The sequence below is a fragment of the Lethenteron reissneri genome, chromosome 34 (assembly GCF_015708825.2).
Source record: "Lethenteron reissneri isolate LAM-NWPU_2019-01 chromosome 34, ASM1570882v1, whole genome shotgun sequence".
Classification (NCBI taxonomy): Eukaryota; Metazoa; Chordata; class Hyperoartia; order Petromyzontiformes; family Petromyzontidae; genus Lethenteron; species Lethenteron reissneri.
This window is the reverse complement of record NC_083812.1, coordinates 12726719-12746426: the sequence shown is the minus strand read 5'-3', so window position 1 is coordinate 12746426 and position 19708 is coordinate 12726719. Positions and strand designations below refer to the sequence as shown.

The 19708-nt window shown below is 45.7% G+C and overlaps 1 protein-coding gene across 2 annotated transcripts in view; it reads right to left on the bottom strand.

Annotated features, from left to right (window-relative positions):
• The window catches only part of BICC1 (BicC family RNA binding protein 1), a 108728-nt gene that overhangs the window by 29250 nt on the left and 59770 nt on the right, over positions 1 to 19708 (bottom strand). Inside the window, exons 6-15 of one of the 2 annotated variants that reach the window (XM_061565314.1) lie at positions 18717 to 18770; positions 16486 to 16674; positions 15714 to 15959; positions 10010 to 10141; positions 9327 to 9546; positions 7942 to 8019; positions 6579 to 6716; positions 3940 to 4481; positions 3063 to 3159; positions 787 to 940 (exon numbers count right to left, since the gene is read on the bottom strand). In XM_061565314.1, coding sequence (XP_061421298.1) covers positions 787 to 940; positions 3063 to 3159; positions 3940 to 4481; positions 6579 to 6716; positions 7942 to 8019; positions 9327 to 9546; positions 10010 to 10141; positions 15714 to 15959; positions 16486 to 16674; positions 18717 to 18770 — 1850 coding nt within the window. The remainder of the gene's footprint in view (positions 1 to 786; positions 941 to 3062; positions 3160 to 3939; positions 4482 to 6578; positions 6717 to 7941; positions 8020 to 9326; positions 9547 to 10009; positions 10142 to 15713; positions 15960 to 16485; positions 16675 to 18716; positions 18771 to 19708) is intronic. The other variant, XM_061565315.1, reaches the window with a different exon arrangement.

Below are 19708 nucleotides of genomic sequence, written 5' to 3'. Positions count from 1 at the left end.
ATAAATAAAATAAATAAAAATTTAATCTAGATAGAATCCAAGGTGTTTATGCCACGGCTTAGATTTTACACGCTACTCCATTGCTGTTGGTGATGTAAAAAGCTACCCAACTATGCTGGCTTGATAGTAGGGTTTTTCCCCTTTTTTCTGGCAACAAAACGGTGTTAGACTAGAGGACTGCCAAAAGGCTCAAAAGAAAGCTGTCTCTGGTGTGGACCAATTAGTTTCAAGGACAATGCATATATTATCAGAGTATGTTTTTTTCGCATTCTGACCACAAGCATTGTGGTTAATGCAGACATGATTCCTTGTAAAAGGTTTCAGTTTAGTGTTTTAACATCTTAACACCTGTTTTGTTGGCAGAAAAAAGTGGGAAAACCCTACTATCATATTTTGGTACTGGCAAAGGAGATCGCATGATGATGATATCCTGGCTTGGTTGAGACAGTCGCAGGTTTAAGAAAGCAAATTGAGATTTTGGCCTGATTTCACATTTGTTGGCTTCATGCCCGACTCGTGATACGGGCAAAGGTTGGGGCTTGCTGAGTAGCAGGCGGAGTCTGCAGAGGAGTGGGCAAGCTCTATGAGTAGTAGCAGATTCAATTAATAGAGCCGAAGAGGCTGCTCTCTGTGTGGGCGGGGCGTTCAATATAGTGGACATGGCTGTTGAAAAACACATGGTCCGGGCTGACAAGGGAGAGGCTTGACATCTCACCACGTTTCCTCATTGAGCCTCCCAGAAATGTAGTAGCTTTGTGTGTGTGTGTGCTGTTCACCCCGACGTACTGCGCATGTGCTTGCATGTGCTGCTGTTGCTGCTGCTGCTGATGCTGCTGGTGCAGCACACGAGCCCGGGAGAGGCTCTGCTGCAGCTCGTGGCTGCTGGCCGAGTGGGACGGACTGCGCGGCATCCCCACCTCCACGTACGCCTCCTCCGGCTCTGCGGAGCATCAAGTCACATGCGCAGTATTCTCGTGAAAAGCAGGGCAGCGTGGCGTACAAGCTCGCGATGTGAACCACGTACCAGGCTGGGACCTGTGGACCTGGGCCAGTGTCTACCTCGACGTGTAAGAGGCAGACGTAAGTGCTGACGTCTGTTCATCTGATGGTGTTGCCGTGTTTGTGTTACCGAAGGCCACCCTGGCCTAGGGGTCATTAATGCCCCCTAGGCCAGTGCTCGGTGATTGCTGTAATCATCGAGTGAACACGGCAGCCTACAAGGATCATAATACTTACACCAAATCAGTGATTAAAGAAACGGGGAGTGGAGGGTAATAAGTACCCATGCTCCCCTTCATGGTACACATTAGAGTAAATGCAGAGAAAATATATATGCAGTAAGCATGACATAACCTTGCACATGGACACTTGAGCTTGAATTTCTGTTAACCGAGGGGGATGCAGTGCCCTTCCGTGCCCTCCCATCTTGCTGCTCTCTGCTCCTAGGGTTTGCCCTGGTTTGGAAAGACTGCTTTAACTACTGCACTGAATCTCAAGCAACCATTACCATGTATTATACCACTTCCACTCTGGGGAATTATCAGCGAAAGAACTCCAAGGGGAAACCTCTGAACGACAAATAGTCGTGGAGTTTCCCTTCGGGAACTCTCGTACACATTTAAGCCATTTGCACGCCCATGAACTCAACGACATTCAGTTGTTGTACAGTGGCACGGAGTTACCGTCAAGCAATTGGAATCTCAGCGATGCACTAAGTGGTAGTGACATTTAGCTCGCCAACTTGCTGAGAGGACATTTCTATGTATTTTTTTTATTGACAGCTCTCCATTTCAGCTTGACAACAATGACGATGAATCAGCCAGGGCTTTGCATGGAGACCGGGTTAAACATTCATTATTTTTTTTACAAGACTGGAAGAGTGAGTTGACAACTCTGCTGGATTATATTTTAATGATTATAACGATGTCACCTATTTATTTAAGAACAGGACCAACAAGATTCAAGATATTTTTCAAGAAGGTTTCCGCGTTGGAATGTTTGGCCAGTTCTATTTGAAGGAGTATTTTGAATGTGGGAGGAAACCAGAATAACCATAGAAAGCCAATGCATATGAGGGGAAATGACTCAATAGTCCATACAGAAATCACCCGATAGTCCATACAAACACACTTGCTCTACTGCCGTTTCAGGGCCATTTCCCAATCAGGAGGGTTTGGAAGTTTTGAAATGTTTATGTGATTCACTAAACCTTGCCTCAAAAACACCACATTACAGACGAGAGCCACCGATTATGAAAAAGAAACAAAGTAGTTGGTGATGCTGCTGCATTGGCAGTGGTGCACGAGCACAAATAATAACAAACTTCGTCAATAAGATGGCAGCCTTGAAAAGAAGAGGCCTATATTAGGCGATGTTTCTGGCAATGACCCTTAATCACCACACATTGAGGGACCACTCTACCTCTCTGGCCCCTCTGTGCTGTGCCTGAAACGTCACATACTATATACTTATTTTTTATCAGGCCACAGTATTATTGATGAATATCAGGCTTCCGTTTGTTATTTACGAAAATGAGGCTCCAAAAATACCAAGACCGAATCAGTTGGGAATTAAGGGGATTGACAAGCAGTGACATTCTCTGGCTTAATCGGTGCATATTTCCTGCGATAACATCGACTGAAAATATGGACGAAGACAATTTTAACAAGCTGAAAAGAAGCACGAAGAGGGAGCACGCTTGGAATTACACTTGAAAGGCACGAAGAGGGACGCATGGAAAAAGAGAACACGGCAAAGTTAAAGACATCCTATTGACTGCCAAGAAAAGTAAGTGGACACTTGTCTCTCGAAGGGCTGATGGCCGATGGTCGAGACTAACAATGGAGTGGCAGCCAAAGGGGCCACGTTCTTCGTGGCTCCGTGGCAGTGGAGCGACAAAATCCGCTCACGTACAGGAACCAGATGGATTGTTGCACCGTGAGATCATGAGGAATTGGCGACAGCTTTGTGAGACATTTATCCGGCAGTGGATAGATCACGGACGACTGAGATGATGATGAGTGGATAAGCGGAGGGGATTGGAAGCGTAAGGAGCCACCCACCTCGTCGGGTGTTGGATTTGGGAGACAGCTGGCCTCGTGAGCCAGACAGCACGACACACTCCCGCTTCTGACAACCCGCCGCTCTCTCGGACGGCTGCTGCACGTGAACGCACAGAGAGACGAAAGCCATCATTGGCCGTGTAGCCTTCAACCGACTGTTGGGGCAAGCGCTGTTAGCGAACACCTCATCAGTCCGCAACGGTGTAAGAGAGGGTGGGGTGGGCGACACCACACCCGGTCGCCTTTGTCTTCCCGCCGCTGATGTTTCCACACCGCACCTGGTATGTACTAATTTAAGGCTGAGTTTACCTAGGAAAGTGTAGCACAGGTTTAGATACCACTCCTCACTGATATTCACCGTGGCCAGGAATCTAACATTGCGCCACATGCATACACGTTCACAAACATACACGGACATTGAACAAATGCACACATACACATTTGTTGCATCACAAGAGCAAGGATCATTGCTACACTAGCAAATTAATATCACAGTTCGCAGTTGAAAATAGCAAAATGTATTGAGGTTATTTGTAAGAACAGGATAGATCAATGGGAAAACTTTGGTGGAGTCGTGGTGCAGCGGTTATTGCTCTACACTAAGTTCGAGGCAACCAGGCAAATCTGAACTTAATTCCTGGCCACGGCTAGCATAAAACAATCAGCAGTGAGCGATGATATCTTAACCGGTCATAGCCCCCTCCATCCTTCCAACCCACCCTTGACAAATGTAGATAGATTTGATCAAATAACCCCCATGACCCACACGACCATTGAGGAGGCAACAGATTGACAAAACGGCTGCAAACCACTTTCATCATTTTCATTCATTATGCGCTCGGCAACAGCGTTTGAAAGTGCCGTAGCACTTGGGTACCTTGACGTGGCCATTGAGAGAGGTGTTCGGCGTGAGCTTCGCGGGCCCCTGCCCGCCGCCGTCTCCCGTGTCCCCGTGCGATTTCGCGTGAGCCATCCTGCAGTTTGTCACGCCGCCGCTTTCGCCGTGAGCCAGGCCCACGGCCATGGACTGAGACGGCCGAGTGGAGAGACCGAGGCTCGTCGCCGCCCCCCCTTGTTCCGCCACTGCCCTGAACGTCCGTGCGCCTCCGACGCCTTGCTGCGTTGCGGGCATGCCCTGCGCCGACGCTGCCCCGGACGGCGAGTTAAAGCCCACGAGTTCGCCGGCGCCACGCGTGGCTGCCGAGCCACTGGCAGCCGCCTGCACGGAAGCCAGCGCTGCCTGGTGGTGGTGGTGGTGATGGTGGAGGGCGTGCGGCGTCGGGGGGCTCAGGCCCGGAGGCGGAGAGGGCATGCGATGCGACGGTGTCCCGTAGCTGGTCATGCCGCCCCCCAGCAGCATGCCGGTGAGCGCCGCCTGCGTGGCTGGCGACAGCACCACGGGGGGCAGTGCGGGAAACCCTGTGGGTGCAGGGACGGCAGACGCACGCCGGGATGTAGAGGCACAGAAGGTGGCCACGAAGCAACTTTTCTTGTGCTACATCCTCCACCTTTTCTTTCCCCTCGGTCTCCCTCTAAACACACAGGTTTCTGTTTCAAGGGAGACGTGTGCCAAAGGATGTGGTCAATTGAGACACAAAGACACATTCTGCTTCTCACAATTTAAATTCTGGTCATTCGGAAACATTTTAAAAATGTATTTCTTATCAGGCCCCATGGTGTAAACAAGGAGAGTCTCCAACTCTTATTATCCACTCTATCTCTCTGGCCAATCTTATTCATGTGTTGTGGTGAAGAAGGGCCATTGCCAGATACGTGGTCTTATAAGATCACAATGTTATTGATGAAGGTGAGTTTTTGTTGTTATTTGTGCTCATACACGACTGCCAACGAAGCAGCAGCATCACCAAATAATTTGCTTAATATTTTCTGACTTTGTTCCTTGTCGCTCTGTTTGGGTGAGACTGTATGGGGAGTGGTAGTGTAGCGGTTAGCGCGCTGCGCTACAAACCCGGCGGCCCGAGTTCGATTCTCGCTCACGGCCAACTTCGGTGACAAATATCTGAACTGGTTCTGGGCCTCCCCTAGGTCGACTCAGCCTCAAATGAGTGCTTGGTGCAGTATGTTTACATTGCCACGAGGGAGAAAAAGGCGGCCAGGCGTGATTCTGGCCACCCACCCCCTCAGGTGCCGTATCGGCCTTCATAGATGTTCTGTAACAGCAATTGCCTCAACAGTCTGTTAAGGCTTTGCCATTGAATCAGAATCAAAATATGTATTTATATTGGAGGAATCTGATAACCGATAAAGCTCTTTTTTAAATCCTTTATATTAAGTTTACTTGCTTGCTTGCTTGCGCGCTTACGACCGTGCAAATCTTTCGGTCGTTTTTTATCCCACTTCCCGTGATCCAATCGAACTGACATTTTGCACACAGACTCATTGTGCGTGACAATTTATTTTCGTGAAAAAATTTTTCCAAAATGTTACGCTTTTTAGGAATTTTTTTTTATATTTAATTACCAATTGCTTAATGGTGGCAGGCAATAATCTGACCCATAGGTGGCAGCCATCTCAAGCCAGAGGACGAGAGGACTCTAGCCGCCACGCATATAAAGGATTTATAGTGAAAAACTTTGTTTTTACGGGTAAATTTTTAACTGGCCAAATAATGAATGAGCCTATCCACAATTCTATTCCCTCAATTCAGGGTCACAATCACATTGAAAAATCAATTATTAAAATAGGTATTTCCCCTTTTTTTCTGGCAACTAAACAGGTGTTAAATTGTTAAAACACCAACTGAAACCTTTTGCAAGGAATCATGTCTGCATTAACCACAATACTTGTGGTCAGAATGCAAACAAAAAACATACTCTGGTCGTCTTCTGGCGTCCTCTGGTCTAACACCGTTTGAGACGAGGCTCAAAAGAACAGCTGTCTCTGGTGTGGACCAATCAGTTTCAAAGACAATGTATATATTATCAGATCATGTTTTTTATCTGCATTCTGACCACAAGCATTGTGGTTAATACAGACATGATTCCTTGTAAAAGGTTTAAGTTTGGTGTTTTAACAACTTAACACCTGTTTTGTTGCCAGAAAAGAAGGGGAAAAACCTACTATCATATTTTGGTACTGGCAAAGGAGGTCACATGATGAAGAATCAATTATGTTGCATCTCAATTGTAATCTCTCATTCTTGCCATCTGTTGCGTACATTCTGTTCACATTTGTTCCATTAGCTTAAAACTGACATGCACAATTTGCATACATTACTCTGAAATCAGCTCGTGTTCAGGCGCTCGGTGCGTTACGGCATCACAGGATCATGAGAGATGGTGGTGACACCTTGGGAAAGCCGTCTTCCAGGAGCACATTGTTCACGGCTGATTATATTATTTGATTGTAAAGAATCGATCTGTACATGCGCGAGTAGACGCACTGATCGGTGAATCGTTATACAGTACGCTAACGAATTCCTCTAAATGTGCACGCATAGTAGCCCACACTGACGTGTACACGCGCGGGTGTGTTGGCATCCATCTGTTGCAGTACCTGGGGGTGACACGGTCCACATGGGGGTGCTCTGCGGGGGGCCGGACCCCTGGGTCACCACTGGGCTCAGCTGGGCGTTGAGAATGTTGAGCAGGGCGCTGTTGGTGGCCACACTCAGGGCCCCAGGGCTCAGCATGGCTGTATCAGAACAGAATCGATCCGGGCTGAATGACTTTTCATGCGTTCCACACAGTGCGACAGAGTGCACAGCGCTAATGCGAGAGGTGGCAGACAATTTTCACCCTTTCACCGCGAGCGTTGGTGATTTCGTATCTGAAATTGCCGCGATGAACCCATTAGAAATGTGTTGTGCTTTCCCCCTCCCGCTCTTTCCTCCTCTCCCCCCCCCCCCAGCAAATATGGTACTCCCGATCGTTGTCCATATGGTAGGAGGGCAGTGAGCCCAAGGGCCTCCACTCAGTCCCTATTCGAGTCGTCTGGCTCTGGGTCTGTTACGTGCTCACGACGTGCGTTCCTCTCTCTGATGTTTGTGTTGTGTTCTTGTGTTATACTCAAGACTTAATATACCCACTTTGACACGAATACAACGTTGCTGAAAGGGGAAGCACGTTCTAGATTTGAAGCTTTCGTGACTGCAAGGATTTATACTCTTTGGTTTTTTCGGTAAAGTCACGTAGGTAAAAAATCTAATAAAATAAATGAAAACAACTAAATTAAATCACGACACAGCCATCTCTAAGACACACTTGAGCGGTTGCGCGTTCGCTACATTGTCCCCACCTGAAGAAGGACGCTTGTGTTGCGCCCGAAACGTCGTGATTTAATTTAGTTGTTTTCATTTATTTTATTTTATTTTTTACCTACGTGACTTTACCGAAAAAAAACCAAAGAGTGGGAAACACGTTCTTTCAAGTGAACACATTTTAAGCATGAGAAATCTTCTTCAATTTCAAAGGAGTTATTAATGCTATAAGGACGAAATAAAATATCTTGCAGCATAAGTAGAGGTGTTAATACAACCTTCGCAAATAAAATGTTTTAAACATTGGCGAATTGCCCGATGATGCTGGATGCAATTACCAGCGAAACGTCGTACTCAAAAATTGTAAATGTTGTGGTTTCACTCTTCAACACGCCGGTGGGCTAAAGCAGTGAACTATTTGTCTTTTGTCAACGTGACACTTTTTTACTGATTGGCCGTGTCGGGTGGTGGAGGGTTACGACACATTTATAAATAACGCGATCTAAACCCAAAAACGTTGATTATGAACATTTTTAAAACACGCTGCGAAAAAATGAGCACGTGGGATGATGTGGGAGATATGCTACGTCCTCAACGATGGAAGGCTCGCCATTCCTGAGAGCCCACTGGCTGCGGAAGTGTGAAGCTCTCTGTACTCACGGGCAGCTTCGGCACAGCTCTTGAGAACGGGAGGCTGCTGTGTGCAGGCGGCCGTGGTGCTTGCGCATAGCCAGCTCTCTGGAACACACGCAGGTGGGACAAGGATGGGGTAAGTAAGGGGTTAATGCTGGTAAACGTGCCCCTCAAGAATGAGGTTAGCAGTATGCCTTATGTATGTATATATGTTGAACATTTTTCGCACCGTACGTAGCCAACCATGCTAATTGGAGGTGCTACTTATGGAGGTTTTCACAGTTGTGCTGTTTTTTGCCCTCTTGATGTGTTTTGGCTAATTCATAATATCGGCTGGCCTACATCAAACGGCAGCAGCAACTGGTAACTTTACATAATCGAGGGGGGAACGCGAGATGCTCCATTCAGTTCCCGAAAAAGCTCTCGGCACGTGCAGTGAAACGTCAGACCTGTAGATAAATCAGTGTCTTTTTATTTAAATGAGAAATCACGTGGCACAATTTCCATTGGTGACCCTGAACAGATGGTGGGAAATCCCCAGTCTCCATTTGTGGGTGCCAGTCTTTCTAGGAAGTAGCAACAGTTGACGGCCAACAATGCAATAGAGTGGAACCTCGGTATACGTCGTTAATTCCTTCCAGAAGGTAGGACTTATACCGAAAATGACGTATACCAAATTCGACGTATTCCAAAGCGATCGTATACCGAGGTTCCACTGTACGTGTTTTATTGGCCTAAAATGGACGATAGGCTGCGTTGATCCCCGAATTAGGATTTTAAATCCGAACCTTGTTATTGCAAGCCAGGCGAACTGACCACGGAAACAGCTAGCCTGCTTGACGTACATTAATCAATTACCGATTCACTTTCCCTCATTATCTGACATAAATAACCACCGCTGTCATTAATCATGTATTGAGACTGTATCATTAATTTGAGACCAATAATCAATATGTTCCAAAGATTAATCGATTATGGGTTTTATGGTGAACTATTCATTTACATTTCGATTTAAAGCTTTCGTGACTGCAGGGATTCATCTTCTTGGTTCTTTCGGAAAAGTCACGTAGAAGGAAAATAATTAAAAAATAAAACATAATAAAATACAATTCTCACGACGTTTCGGCCACAACGCAAGCAGCCGTCCTCAGGTAAAGAACAGGCTGTCGGAGAGACAGCCTGTCGGAAAGACAGCCCTGTTCTTCACCTGAGGACGGCTGCTTGCGTTGTGGCCGAAACGTCGTGAGAATTGTATTTTATTATGTTTTATTTTTATTATTTTATTATTTCCCTTCTACGTGACTTTACCGAAAGAACCAAGAAGATGGCTGCTTGATGTTTTGGACCTCTGGGCCTGTGCTCGGCAACGGTAATAATAAAATAATATTAATACATATTAGCATTTGACCTACCAATAGTGGACAGCCCCAGTCCAGCTGAGGCGAGGATGTCCAGGCCTGAGGCCTGCAGTGGGTACGTTGCATTCGTTGCCAGGGAGACCGGGCAGCTCATCTTGGGGTTGAGAAGGCCATTGGCCGGGACGGGGATGCCGCTGTTCTCCAGGCCTAGCAGCAGACGCCGAGCCTCATAGACGTTGCCCGCATTCCGCTCCATGCTCTTCACAATCACCGACTGAGGCCACACACCGCACATTTATTTTTAATGCTCCCCAATTCGGGTTTAAAGAGTTTTTGTAATAGCCCTGTCCATCTGTCCATCTGTAACCCGGGGGTGGGGGGGGGGCACTATAACTATCTCCAGAAAAAAAGATGTGATATGAGTCAACTTGTAGCATAAAGTTCTGCTGCCATTTGAAACTTATCCTCATAAGAACCGGCCAAAGTGATCAAATGGCTGCCCAAATATCTCGAGACAGAAACCTGAGCCAAATGAACATTTTCAAACTATGCAATACTCAGCCATTTTACCATGAACACCTAACACAGCTCTTCAGCCATTGCCTACAGCGCCGGGCCACTGTATTTATTCTCCGTTGCAAGGCAGTGTTAATGGCGAAGCAGGTGAGGTGCGTTGTTGTACCGCGCTTGCGCAACGCTGCTCGCGCTGTTAAGTGTTCGTGCCGATGGACACTCGCCTTGCTCGGTTGCTTGGGCTTGGGTTTGATGCTGATGAAGACGTCAAGGTGCTCCATCAGCTGCGCCATGTTGTGCGGCGAGATCTCCGCGTCCTCCTTCATGTCGAACATGAGCACCAGCGGCAGGCAGCCCTGCGCCGTCGCGACGACAGAGGAGGGCACAGCCGGGACTTAATTTCTCACCGAATCTCTTTCTGAGTCACTCGTAGACTGGAATTGGCAGCACGTGACTAACAGTCACAGCCATGGCGAGTGGTTTACTGGGTGTGCTGTGCCCGTATGTTCTTGGTTGCCAACCCGGATAGACGCAGCAGATGCTAAGCCCTGGGCACAGCCACATTCTTTCCTTAACTCGCTCTCTCATTTGTTTGGATGTTCGTTCCTCTGTCTGCTATATTCTGAGCATCTTTATTGCCTTTCAAGAGAACTCGACAGGGACGATGAGATGTTACATATCTATGAAAAGGATTCTCGATCCCGCAGGTGAAGGGTGAACGGATGCTTTAGCATTATAGGAAATTTATACATTTGCCAACATGAACCACTGGGGCATGAGATAGTCTTCACTTGCATGTGCTGCATTGTCTTTAATGTCGTTTTTGAGTGGATGATGTACTTTAGTAAATGCCTACAGCATAGTGGCTGTGAAAACGGAATCTTTGAGCCCATGCTGCCTGGCTGAGTGACGTCTATGGCAATGAATGTGCGTTTCTGCTTTTTATGCACTCGTCAGAATTAAAGTGTTGCGTTTATCCAGACATCTTGGAGTCTCTGATGGAATACACCACTGTGGTAGAACGCTCTGGATCATGAACTAGGTGATGGCACGGGGCTACGTGGCACACTGTTATAGATTCAAGATAGATTAAACAGGACCTTATCTGCAGGCACACAAAAAACATTCACTTCTTCTGGCACCCGCATACATTTTTTTTGTTCACAGAATTTTCACTCGATATCGGAGGTGATGTTTTTGTCCCTACGGAATCATTGCATGTGATGTCCCTTTGATTGGATTTTTCAGGCCAAGTACCAACATACATTTCTTGCACACCCCATCTGCTGCCTTTTTCTCTCTCAATAGTCCGAGTTCCTTTTAATGGTTTCGACTAGTTTTTTTTAACAAGGTTGAGAGCATTGTAAATGCAATATGGTGGTCACGTGACATGCATGTGAGGCATGATGCGAGTTTGTACCTTCCTACCAATTGTGAGTGCACGTGGGTGTTTTGTTTACATTTTCTGTTTGGGTTTGTGGGAGCAATTTTTCAAGCGGCAGTCACAGTAGAGAGCAAGGGGTTAACTCTGGCTGATGGCCAGTGGACCAAACCAATCGAATATATTCCCAAAATGGTCGTCGTTATTGCCCTGTTCGCCCGTGAGCCCAAGGTTCACGATGCAATTTAGTGACGATAAATATTGCATTTGATGCCTACCAGGCCATGAAATGGCCCATGGACTTGACCAGAGCTCTCAATTTTTTTTTTTTCAAAAATAACATCCCGAGGCAGGAACTATTTAATATCTCATCAGGAAATTATGCATTTTGTGATGTTGCCGGACTATGCTATCAGTGGCTGCGATACATTTTATCCACATTTACGGGAGCTTTTTACATTTGCCTGATTAGCAGAAGACAGATATTCCAGGCTAATTACTTGACTAGTTGGTGCTCTTTGAATTAAAATACGATACAGTCATTCCTCATTGTATATAATTTCAATATACGTAATTTCGTGAAAATCTAACTTATAAATTCGGGAAGGAATTAGATATATGTTATGTTAAATTTGCAGTTTACAGAACTTTTAAACTCTAAATTATCTATTTTTTTAGAGAAAATCGAACAATTTACAGTCTGAGCATGCATTTCATCACCGTTTCTGGTAAGTACTGAACAGTATTTTATTTTGCAACTTATTTTGAGAATTTTATCCTAAAAGTATAGATTTTCTATTAAATGTGCTTAGAAAATGTTTTCTGCATTCTAATTGTGATATTATTACATCTTGGGGTTTCCGTAGGAATGCATCTCCAATTATAAAAACAGAAGTCAGTTGAAAATAGGTTTGATATACAGAATCCCGCTTTACGAACAGTTTTTCAGGAACGCTTCTGTTCCTGATATTGAGGGTTGCCTGTATATCTAAATCAATATGCCAGTGGCTTCCCACCTCAATACCTAAAGGCCAGTGGATGATTGCATACAGGGGTGGTTGCCCTTGATTGTTTTAATTGGAAAACAATGGTAAATCACATTTCAAGGAGCGTTATGCAACCAGCCACAGGGCTTATGCGTCAATTTCATTCAGCTGGTTTACTTTGACATAAACCAGTGGGAAGATGAGAGCTGCCTGCAAGACAAACTGATGGCTCAACTTACCACTGTGAAATTCAGTCTGTGAGTGGAATTTAGTTCAGCTCTCTGATGTGTTTTCAGATTGTACTGTGCATTGCTCGTCATGATGTCCAACTTTTCGCTCCACGTTCTGAGAAGCTTCTTCAGGACCTGAATTCATCCGTGCAGCACGACTCACAAAAAAACTATGGGGTGGAATTTATCGTCATGAAATGTTTCTCAAAATGTAACGGACGTGTGTTGATTCTGATGAGTTTTGTAAAAATTATAATTCAGACAAGGAAAATCTTTCGCTGCGAGAAATGACCAAGTACATCCATGGATATAAATTCAGGTCTCACCATTGTTGGTGAACATCTCCTTAGAGAAGGGAGGAAGTGGCATTGATTTTGTTGGGATTTTGGGTGACAGCCACCTGCACACGTGGTACTTGCTGCTGTAGCACTGCCTGTCATTGCTGAAAAACAAACCTAGGTGTCTTGAGGAGGGCATGACTTTGCAGAACAGAATGAACCGCCCTCTTAAGAGGGAGGCAGATGACATAGCGCCATGGAGAAAAGGAATGAGACAGGTAAATTCACCAACCTGCTACAGCTGGAAATTTCAGCCAATTGCCTCTATTTGAAGATATGTATATATAGCAGTGTTGGTTATAAATCAGCTGTCAATTAATCATGGCCGATGATGACGATGGCGAATATGTTGGGGGGGTTTGTTGTGGAAGTAGATTCGGTTTTGGGCAATGGTCCTTCAGCCGTGGACCATTTGGATAATGCTTATGATATTGATATATTCTTTGTGTGGAAGTATTATTGAAAAAATGTATAGATTTTATTTTTGTACACTTCATTTTAATAGCATCTTGTGCTATGGTCGCATTTAGATGCTATATAACTACAAATGGTATAAGTTCATTTTGTTGTAATTAAGCCTCATCCTACATCATTGTTTGTTTATCAGGCAGGTAACAATTCCTACTTCCACCCCACTCAGGTGAGTTGATTGCCATGTTTGCATTTAAGAAGTTATTTTATGCACTCGCCAGATTCTTCTGTACTAGTTTCTGAAAAATCCTGTCCACCCATATTCATATTCCCACCCCTATTCAAATACCATCTGGAATTCTATCCCCCATCACATACACAGCATTGAGTCAGCTTCCACCTTCAAAAAACAACTAAGATGCACGTGTCTCCATGAGCCTTCTAAATGAAGCTAAGTTGGTCTCCTTGCCTCCAAGTCACACTCAAACTTTTAGTCCATTTGAGAAGCTGTGCGTATTACAGGTTGTCATAATGTCATTATTAAACGTAGATTGAGCAGTGTGTGCTTTCTATATTGTTTCTGATGTCATTCCTCCTTTCTCTCTACTGGGAGAAATGCTGTGATTGACAGCCGAGGACCTCTGGTTTTAGACACTAAGCGAGATGGCACAAAGTCACCCTGAATTTGTTCCAGATATGCTGTGCGAGTGCACATCTATCATTGATTTTTAACTTGAGAGGCAACTCATCTCTTTTATTGAAGATACAAACTAGTGGAAGGTGTGCACCATGGGCTTTCCTACATAAGTTTGAAGCTTCATTAAGTGGTATAATTGCAGTAATGCTGCATGCAAACAAAAACCCAGGACTGATGCAACAGCGACATCCCTGGATTGCACCAGAGCGTGATTTGATTGAAAGTATTTTACTAAAGAAGCTTCAAATTTGTGTCAATCAGCCCGGGATGAAAAAATTACAATTCACAACTTTACTTGAGATTCAGAGAGTGCTGACAATATGACCGCATGTCAACACACGGAGCCTAGGCATATATCTACAAGATAAGAGATAGTAGTAGGTTTTTACCCTTTTAAACTGGTACAAAACTGACACCTTTATTCAGGGCATCATGTTTGCAATAACCACAACACAAGTAGTCAAACAAGCAAACAAAAAGAAGCAACTCTGATAATGATAATAATATGCACTCTCCTTGAAGTTGATTGGTCCACACCCGAGACGGCTTTCTTTAGAGCCTAGTCCCCATTGGTGTTGGACCAGATGACACCAGAAGGCGTCCAACTCAAACACAGTGCAATATCAGAGTATTGAGAGCTCGGGGTAAGCATTTACACTATGAGATCTGTTTTACCAGTGGCAAAATATAGTAGTAGGTTTTTACCCTTTTAAACTGGTACAAAACTGACACCTTTATTCAAGGCATCATGTTTGCAATAACCACAACACAAGTAGTCAAAAAAGCAAACTACTTGTGTTGTGGTTATTGCAAACATGATGCCTTGAATAAAGGTGTCAGTTTTGTACCAGTTTAAAAGGGTAAAAACCTACTACTATATTTTGCCACTGATAAAAGAGATCTCATAAGATAAGAGATGTTAGTTTTCTTGGGTTATCATCATCATTAACATCTTTATATTCTTGGTTCTTTCGGTAAAGTCATATAGATGGATTATTTTTTTATTTTAAATTAATTTAAAATAATAAAAGCAAAAAACCCACGCTTTTATTATTTAGCAAGTTATTTTATTATTTTATTATTTTTATTTTCTATCAATGTGACTTTACCGAAAAAAACAAGAATATGAATTCCTGCAGTCACGAAAGTTTAAAGTCAAAATCAACATCTTCATTCATGATTTACGCACCATTACCATTTCTCAGTTTTGCGATGCAACAATTCACGTAGCTCCTGCACTCGAGACGATCTCCTTGCTAGTCAAGCTCTCGCTGAATGTTTCCTACTTTGGCTTTTACTCCGTCATTAGCCTCAATCCCCAACCATCATCCCTTATCGCAAGGTGGCCTTCCCAAGCCCATTTACGTTCCTTAATTGTCAATATCGTGTCTTTACAATGAAATATGTTCTCTAATCCATGTGTTCCTCTCTCTATATCTTAGTGTCATTCCAAGCATGCACCTCATGTTGGTTCTTTGCGCACTCTTCAACTTTTGTTCCATTGTCATCGTCAGTGTCCGTGTGTCCGATCCATGTCACAGCAGGTGCATTTATTGAAAACTCTGCTCCATTATTCGCACTCATCCCATTGCTTTCATTCTCAAATTAAATTCCCCAAAAGCACTCAAACGTTCTCTCCTTGCCTCTTTAAAATTGACAAAGCAGGTCATATTACACTGATTAAAAAAACTTTGGTGTGCTTCCTGGACCGTATCTTCCTTTAAATGTGACGGTGTTGGACTCGCGATGGGATGCCCTGTTGGGCCAGCGATGAGGGATGCGTTGCGGTGGCGCGGTGTGTGTGTTGAGCTTCTTTCTCACCGTACGTAGCCAACCAGTGCTAATCGGGGCTGTATGAATGCCCCAGCTGCTGGTGCACACTCACCAGCAGGCACGTTCGGGCCAGGCACACGGCCTCCATGTTGCCGTGGATGTGTATGGCCTTGTGCGGGCCACCGGGCTCCGGGAACTGGATCTGCGCACCAGTCCGGTGCACGATGCGCTTGACGTTGAGGCCATTACGTCCCATCATGAACTGGTGGTGCTGCGGGGCGACGTCCAGCTGGGAGCTCACAGGGAAAGTGGCTCCAGGGCTGCCAGTGAGGTGCTCGATGAGCATCGCCACACCCTCCTGCGGCATTAAAACAACCCATCGTCATCCTCAGCAGCACAGCAGCATGAGAAACGTGCTGCTGAGAAACAGTAACTGGAAAAAGGTAGAAATAACAGCGTCATCAACATCATTATTATTAGCATCAAGCATACTCATCATTATCAGCAGCAGCAGCATGACCATAATTAAACACATTTGCAGAAACATAATTAAATGCCTTCTGGGTCTCCGGTGCAATTGCACTGCCTGCACATTCGATATCTACACGACCGCTAATGCACACATGTTGCATGGGAAGCATCGTGCGTGCTGATGCACTGAGCCTGTGTTTATAGTGCAGCAGGAGCAAAGCGAGAGCCGACGCGGGTACCTGCCAGTGGGCAACACGGTACTGGCCTGAGAAGGATCAAGAGGCTAACAATTTGGCAATCAATATCAAGGTTGAATATTAACACTGGGCTGCTCACTCCCCAGCCCTTGGGCCCCTGTGCAGTTGCACCACCTGCACACTCAATGGCCACACCACCGTGGTCAGCGGCTGTACCTTGGTGGTGCTGACGTTGGACCCGCGCGCCACGCACACAGTGCCGTAGAGGCGCGCGCGCTGCTTGAAGGCCACGTTGAGGCCGTGGCGCTGCGCGATGTGAGCGACGGCAGGCGAGCTGGCCTCCGACACGGGCTGCAGGAACCCTGTCATAGGCACCTCGAACATCAGCGCCAGTGGCAGCAGCTCCTGCGGGTGGGTGGGTGGATGGGCGCACGGATGAGTTGTATTTAGATAAAAGCGTGTAAAATATATATTAAAAAAATATTTTTAATGATAGAATATAGTCTTGTCATCAGTATATGACGTAAGTATACCAAGTTTGCAGTCGATAGCATATTGGGAAGTGGGTAAAAATTGAGTTACAATATTTTTTGAGGATACGACAACAGACGGAGTGAGTTAAATAAAAGCGTGTAAAAAGGTAATGGTGCAGCCCTGCAGTCGCCTGCTCGTGCCACTGCTGGTCGAATGGCCTCCGCAAGAAAGAGCTCTGGAGAGCTCCTCGAGAGGGTATTTGGCCTACTCTTCCATGCTGGACAGACTTCTTGGAAGAGATGGGGGCAACCCTACTTTGCCAGTGCGACCTACTGATCGTCTTCCTGCGGTGAATCCATTTATACTGCTGGATGGATGGAGGTTGGGGTGATTTAATAAACCTGCAGGATTGTTTCAACTGCCATGCCAGGAAGATACTGCTGTGGTGTAATGGTGAGCACACTGGACTTACAATCTAGAGGTTGCCAGGTCGAGTTAAATGTGGCAGGCATCGATTATGAATACGATATTGTGAAAGGTATAACCAGGTAGCTCAGCGGGATTGTAATGGCCATGTCAGGACTGTTCATGTTTTTTTCCTTTTCCAGATTGCCATCTATGTTGCAAAGGTGTCTTAGTTCGCGAAATAGGCACTTCTGATGAATCTTAAAACATAATTATACAAGTTTCCCTCGCTGAGTCTCAAGACTGTCTTTGGAGGATCCTGCTTTTGGATATTTGTCAATTCAATCAATAACCGTTTCCACACAAGTGAGGATTAACACTACAAGCTGCACACAGATGGAGTTCATCATCTACTTGCTGTACTTGTATCTTATGTCCACCTTTACCAACTAGCACCACTGAGATCCTGGCTTTGCATCCAACTTTGAGATAGATAATGCAGAAGTCCCAGCTGAGTCTGAATTTTACTCCACAAAAGACAAAGTCTATGATGAAAATGCTTTTTTTGTTTCCACTTAATTTAGCATGCTCCAGCTACAAGTATCAAAATGCCTATAATGGTTGGGGGGTGTTGTCAAGTGCTAGAAGGACACAATGGAATGACTGAAAGCAGTTCAGTCGTATCATCTTTCAGGGTGTATCCCTGACATGGAGAGTCAATGCGAAGGGAGGTTGATATTAATGTCTATGCGGCTTATGACACCACTCTTTACACCATCACGTGAACTCTGGTCACCCTCACAGCGGCATTTTGATAACCATCGAACAAAGACGGGGGACGTTGTTTGACTATATATCACCATGCTGGTCAGTGCGGGTTGTTGATAATGTAGAGAAGGGATGTACGCAGTGAGCGTAATAGGGTGCATTTGGGGTTAAACAGGTGTGCGCGTTGGGGCACGGAGTAGACGCCGCGGAGGCGGCAGCAATTAAGGGGAGAAGCGCAGTTGAGAGGGTGCAATTGGGGGTGAACAGGTGTGAGCGTTGGGGCACGTAAGGACTCGAAATGAGGAGGGGTATATAATCGGGAGTGTGCGTGAGTAATGAGAGGTGTTCGGGGTCCAAGAGAGGAGACGTCTCGCCGCTGCCGCTCAGGCCGTCAACGGGACCTCGCCCCTTACGCCGTCGCCGGGCGGGTGTTGGTTGAACCCCCCGCCCGGGACAGACGGGTGAGTGGGTACGGCGCAGCGTGGGTGAGAGCAGGGGGCAGCGGCGAGATAGGAGAGAGTAGGTGCGGTGCGGGGTAGATGAGAGCGGGTAGGAGGAGGAAGCGGTATGTGTGTGTGATGACAGTGAGAGGCAGTCATAGATGTGCCTACAACTGGTGCGAGAGTAGGATAAATAAAGTGTAAGCAGGTGGCCTGTTACTCCGTGTCAGTGAGAGTAATTATATACACTACAGTAATATATAGCAGGTTAGTGAATAATAATAATAATATAGCTCAATGCGTGCATGTCTGTGAGTGATGTGTCATTGCGTGCTGTTATGGCCAAGGTGATGGCCTCACCCGGATAAAGGCGCGCGCCTCCTCCACTCCTCCAGGCAACCCCGCAATGGAAACCTGCCAGCCACACCGAAGACAAAGATCCCCCGTACAACCTTAACAGACTGTGGTAGCGAATGCTGTTAGCGAGCACTTATGAAAGCCAGTACATCAGACGAGGGGAGGCCCAGGAACGTGTCAGATATTCGTCAATGGTGTTGGCCATGAGCGGGAATCGAACTCAGGTCACTAGGTTCGTAGTGCAGCGTGCTAACCGCTGCACTACTGCTCCCACACCACACGCGCGCACATACTCGCACACACACACACACACACGTTCCAACACGTTAGATGAGTCCAGTTCGTTGGTGTTCACTCTTCCATGCTGGTCATCTGCTTTACACATCCCTGAGTGATTCGCACGGGAAATATACGGGACATTTTTGCTGAGGAAATCGCTGGCAGCACCAGCTTGTGTGTGCGTGTCTTATCTCCAGCGCACCAGGCACATGGGCGCGATGAGCGTACGGCCAGGCTTTCATGCGCTGCCCATCAGTGTCTGGCAAAATAAATGTGAGTTGATGCAGCCTCAAATAAAGACAGCATCTGCTGAACATGCAGGACCGGAGTTTTTTTGAGGATTCATTTAGATGATGGTCTCTGACTTAGAATCCTTGCGTAAATATGTTGTTGGTGTTCGTGTTATTGTGACAGGATGAGGAATGTTTTTCTTTTCACATGAAACATGAAAGGGGTGTAAGTTCCATAATCTCTGCACAGATTCTTTAAATGCAAGTTGATATGGGAATGGAATGTATCATCTTCACATACATTTTTCAGAATGCCTCATCTGAGCATTGTTCACTGCTCATGAAAATATGCGTGAGAACAACGATGACACGTTTTATGATTGGCACGTAAATATGTTCGTCAAAACAGAAATGAAAACACATCAATCCCAGGTCTACCATTTATATCACACGATGTGTTGAAATCCATTTTACTGCACGTGCAAA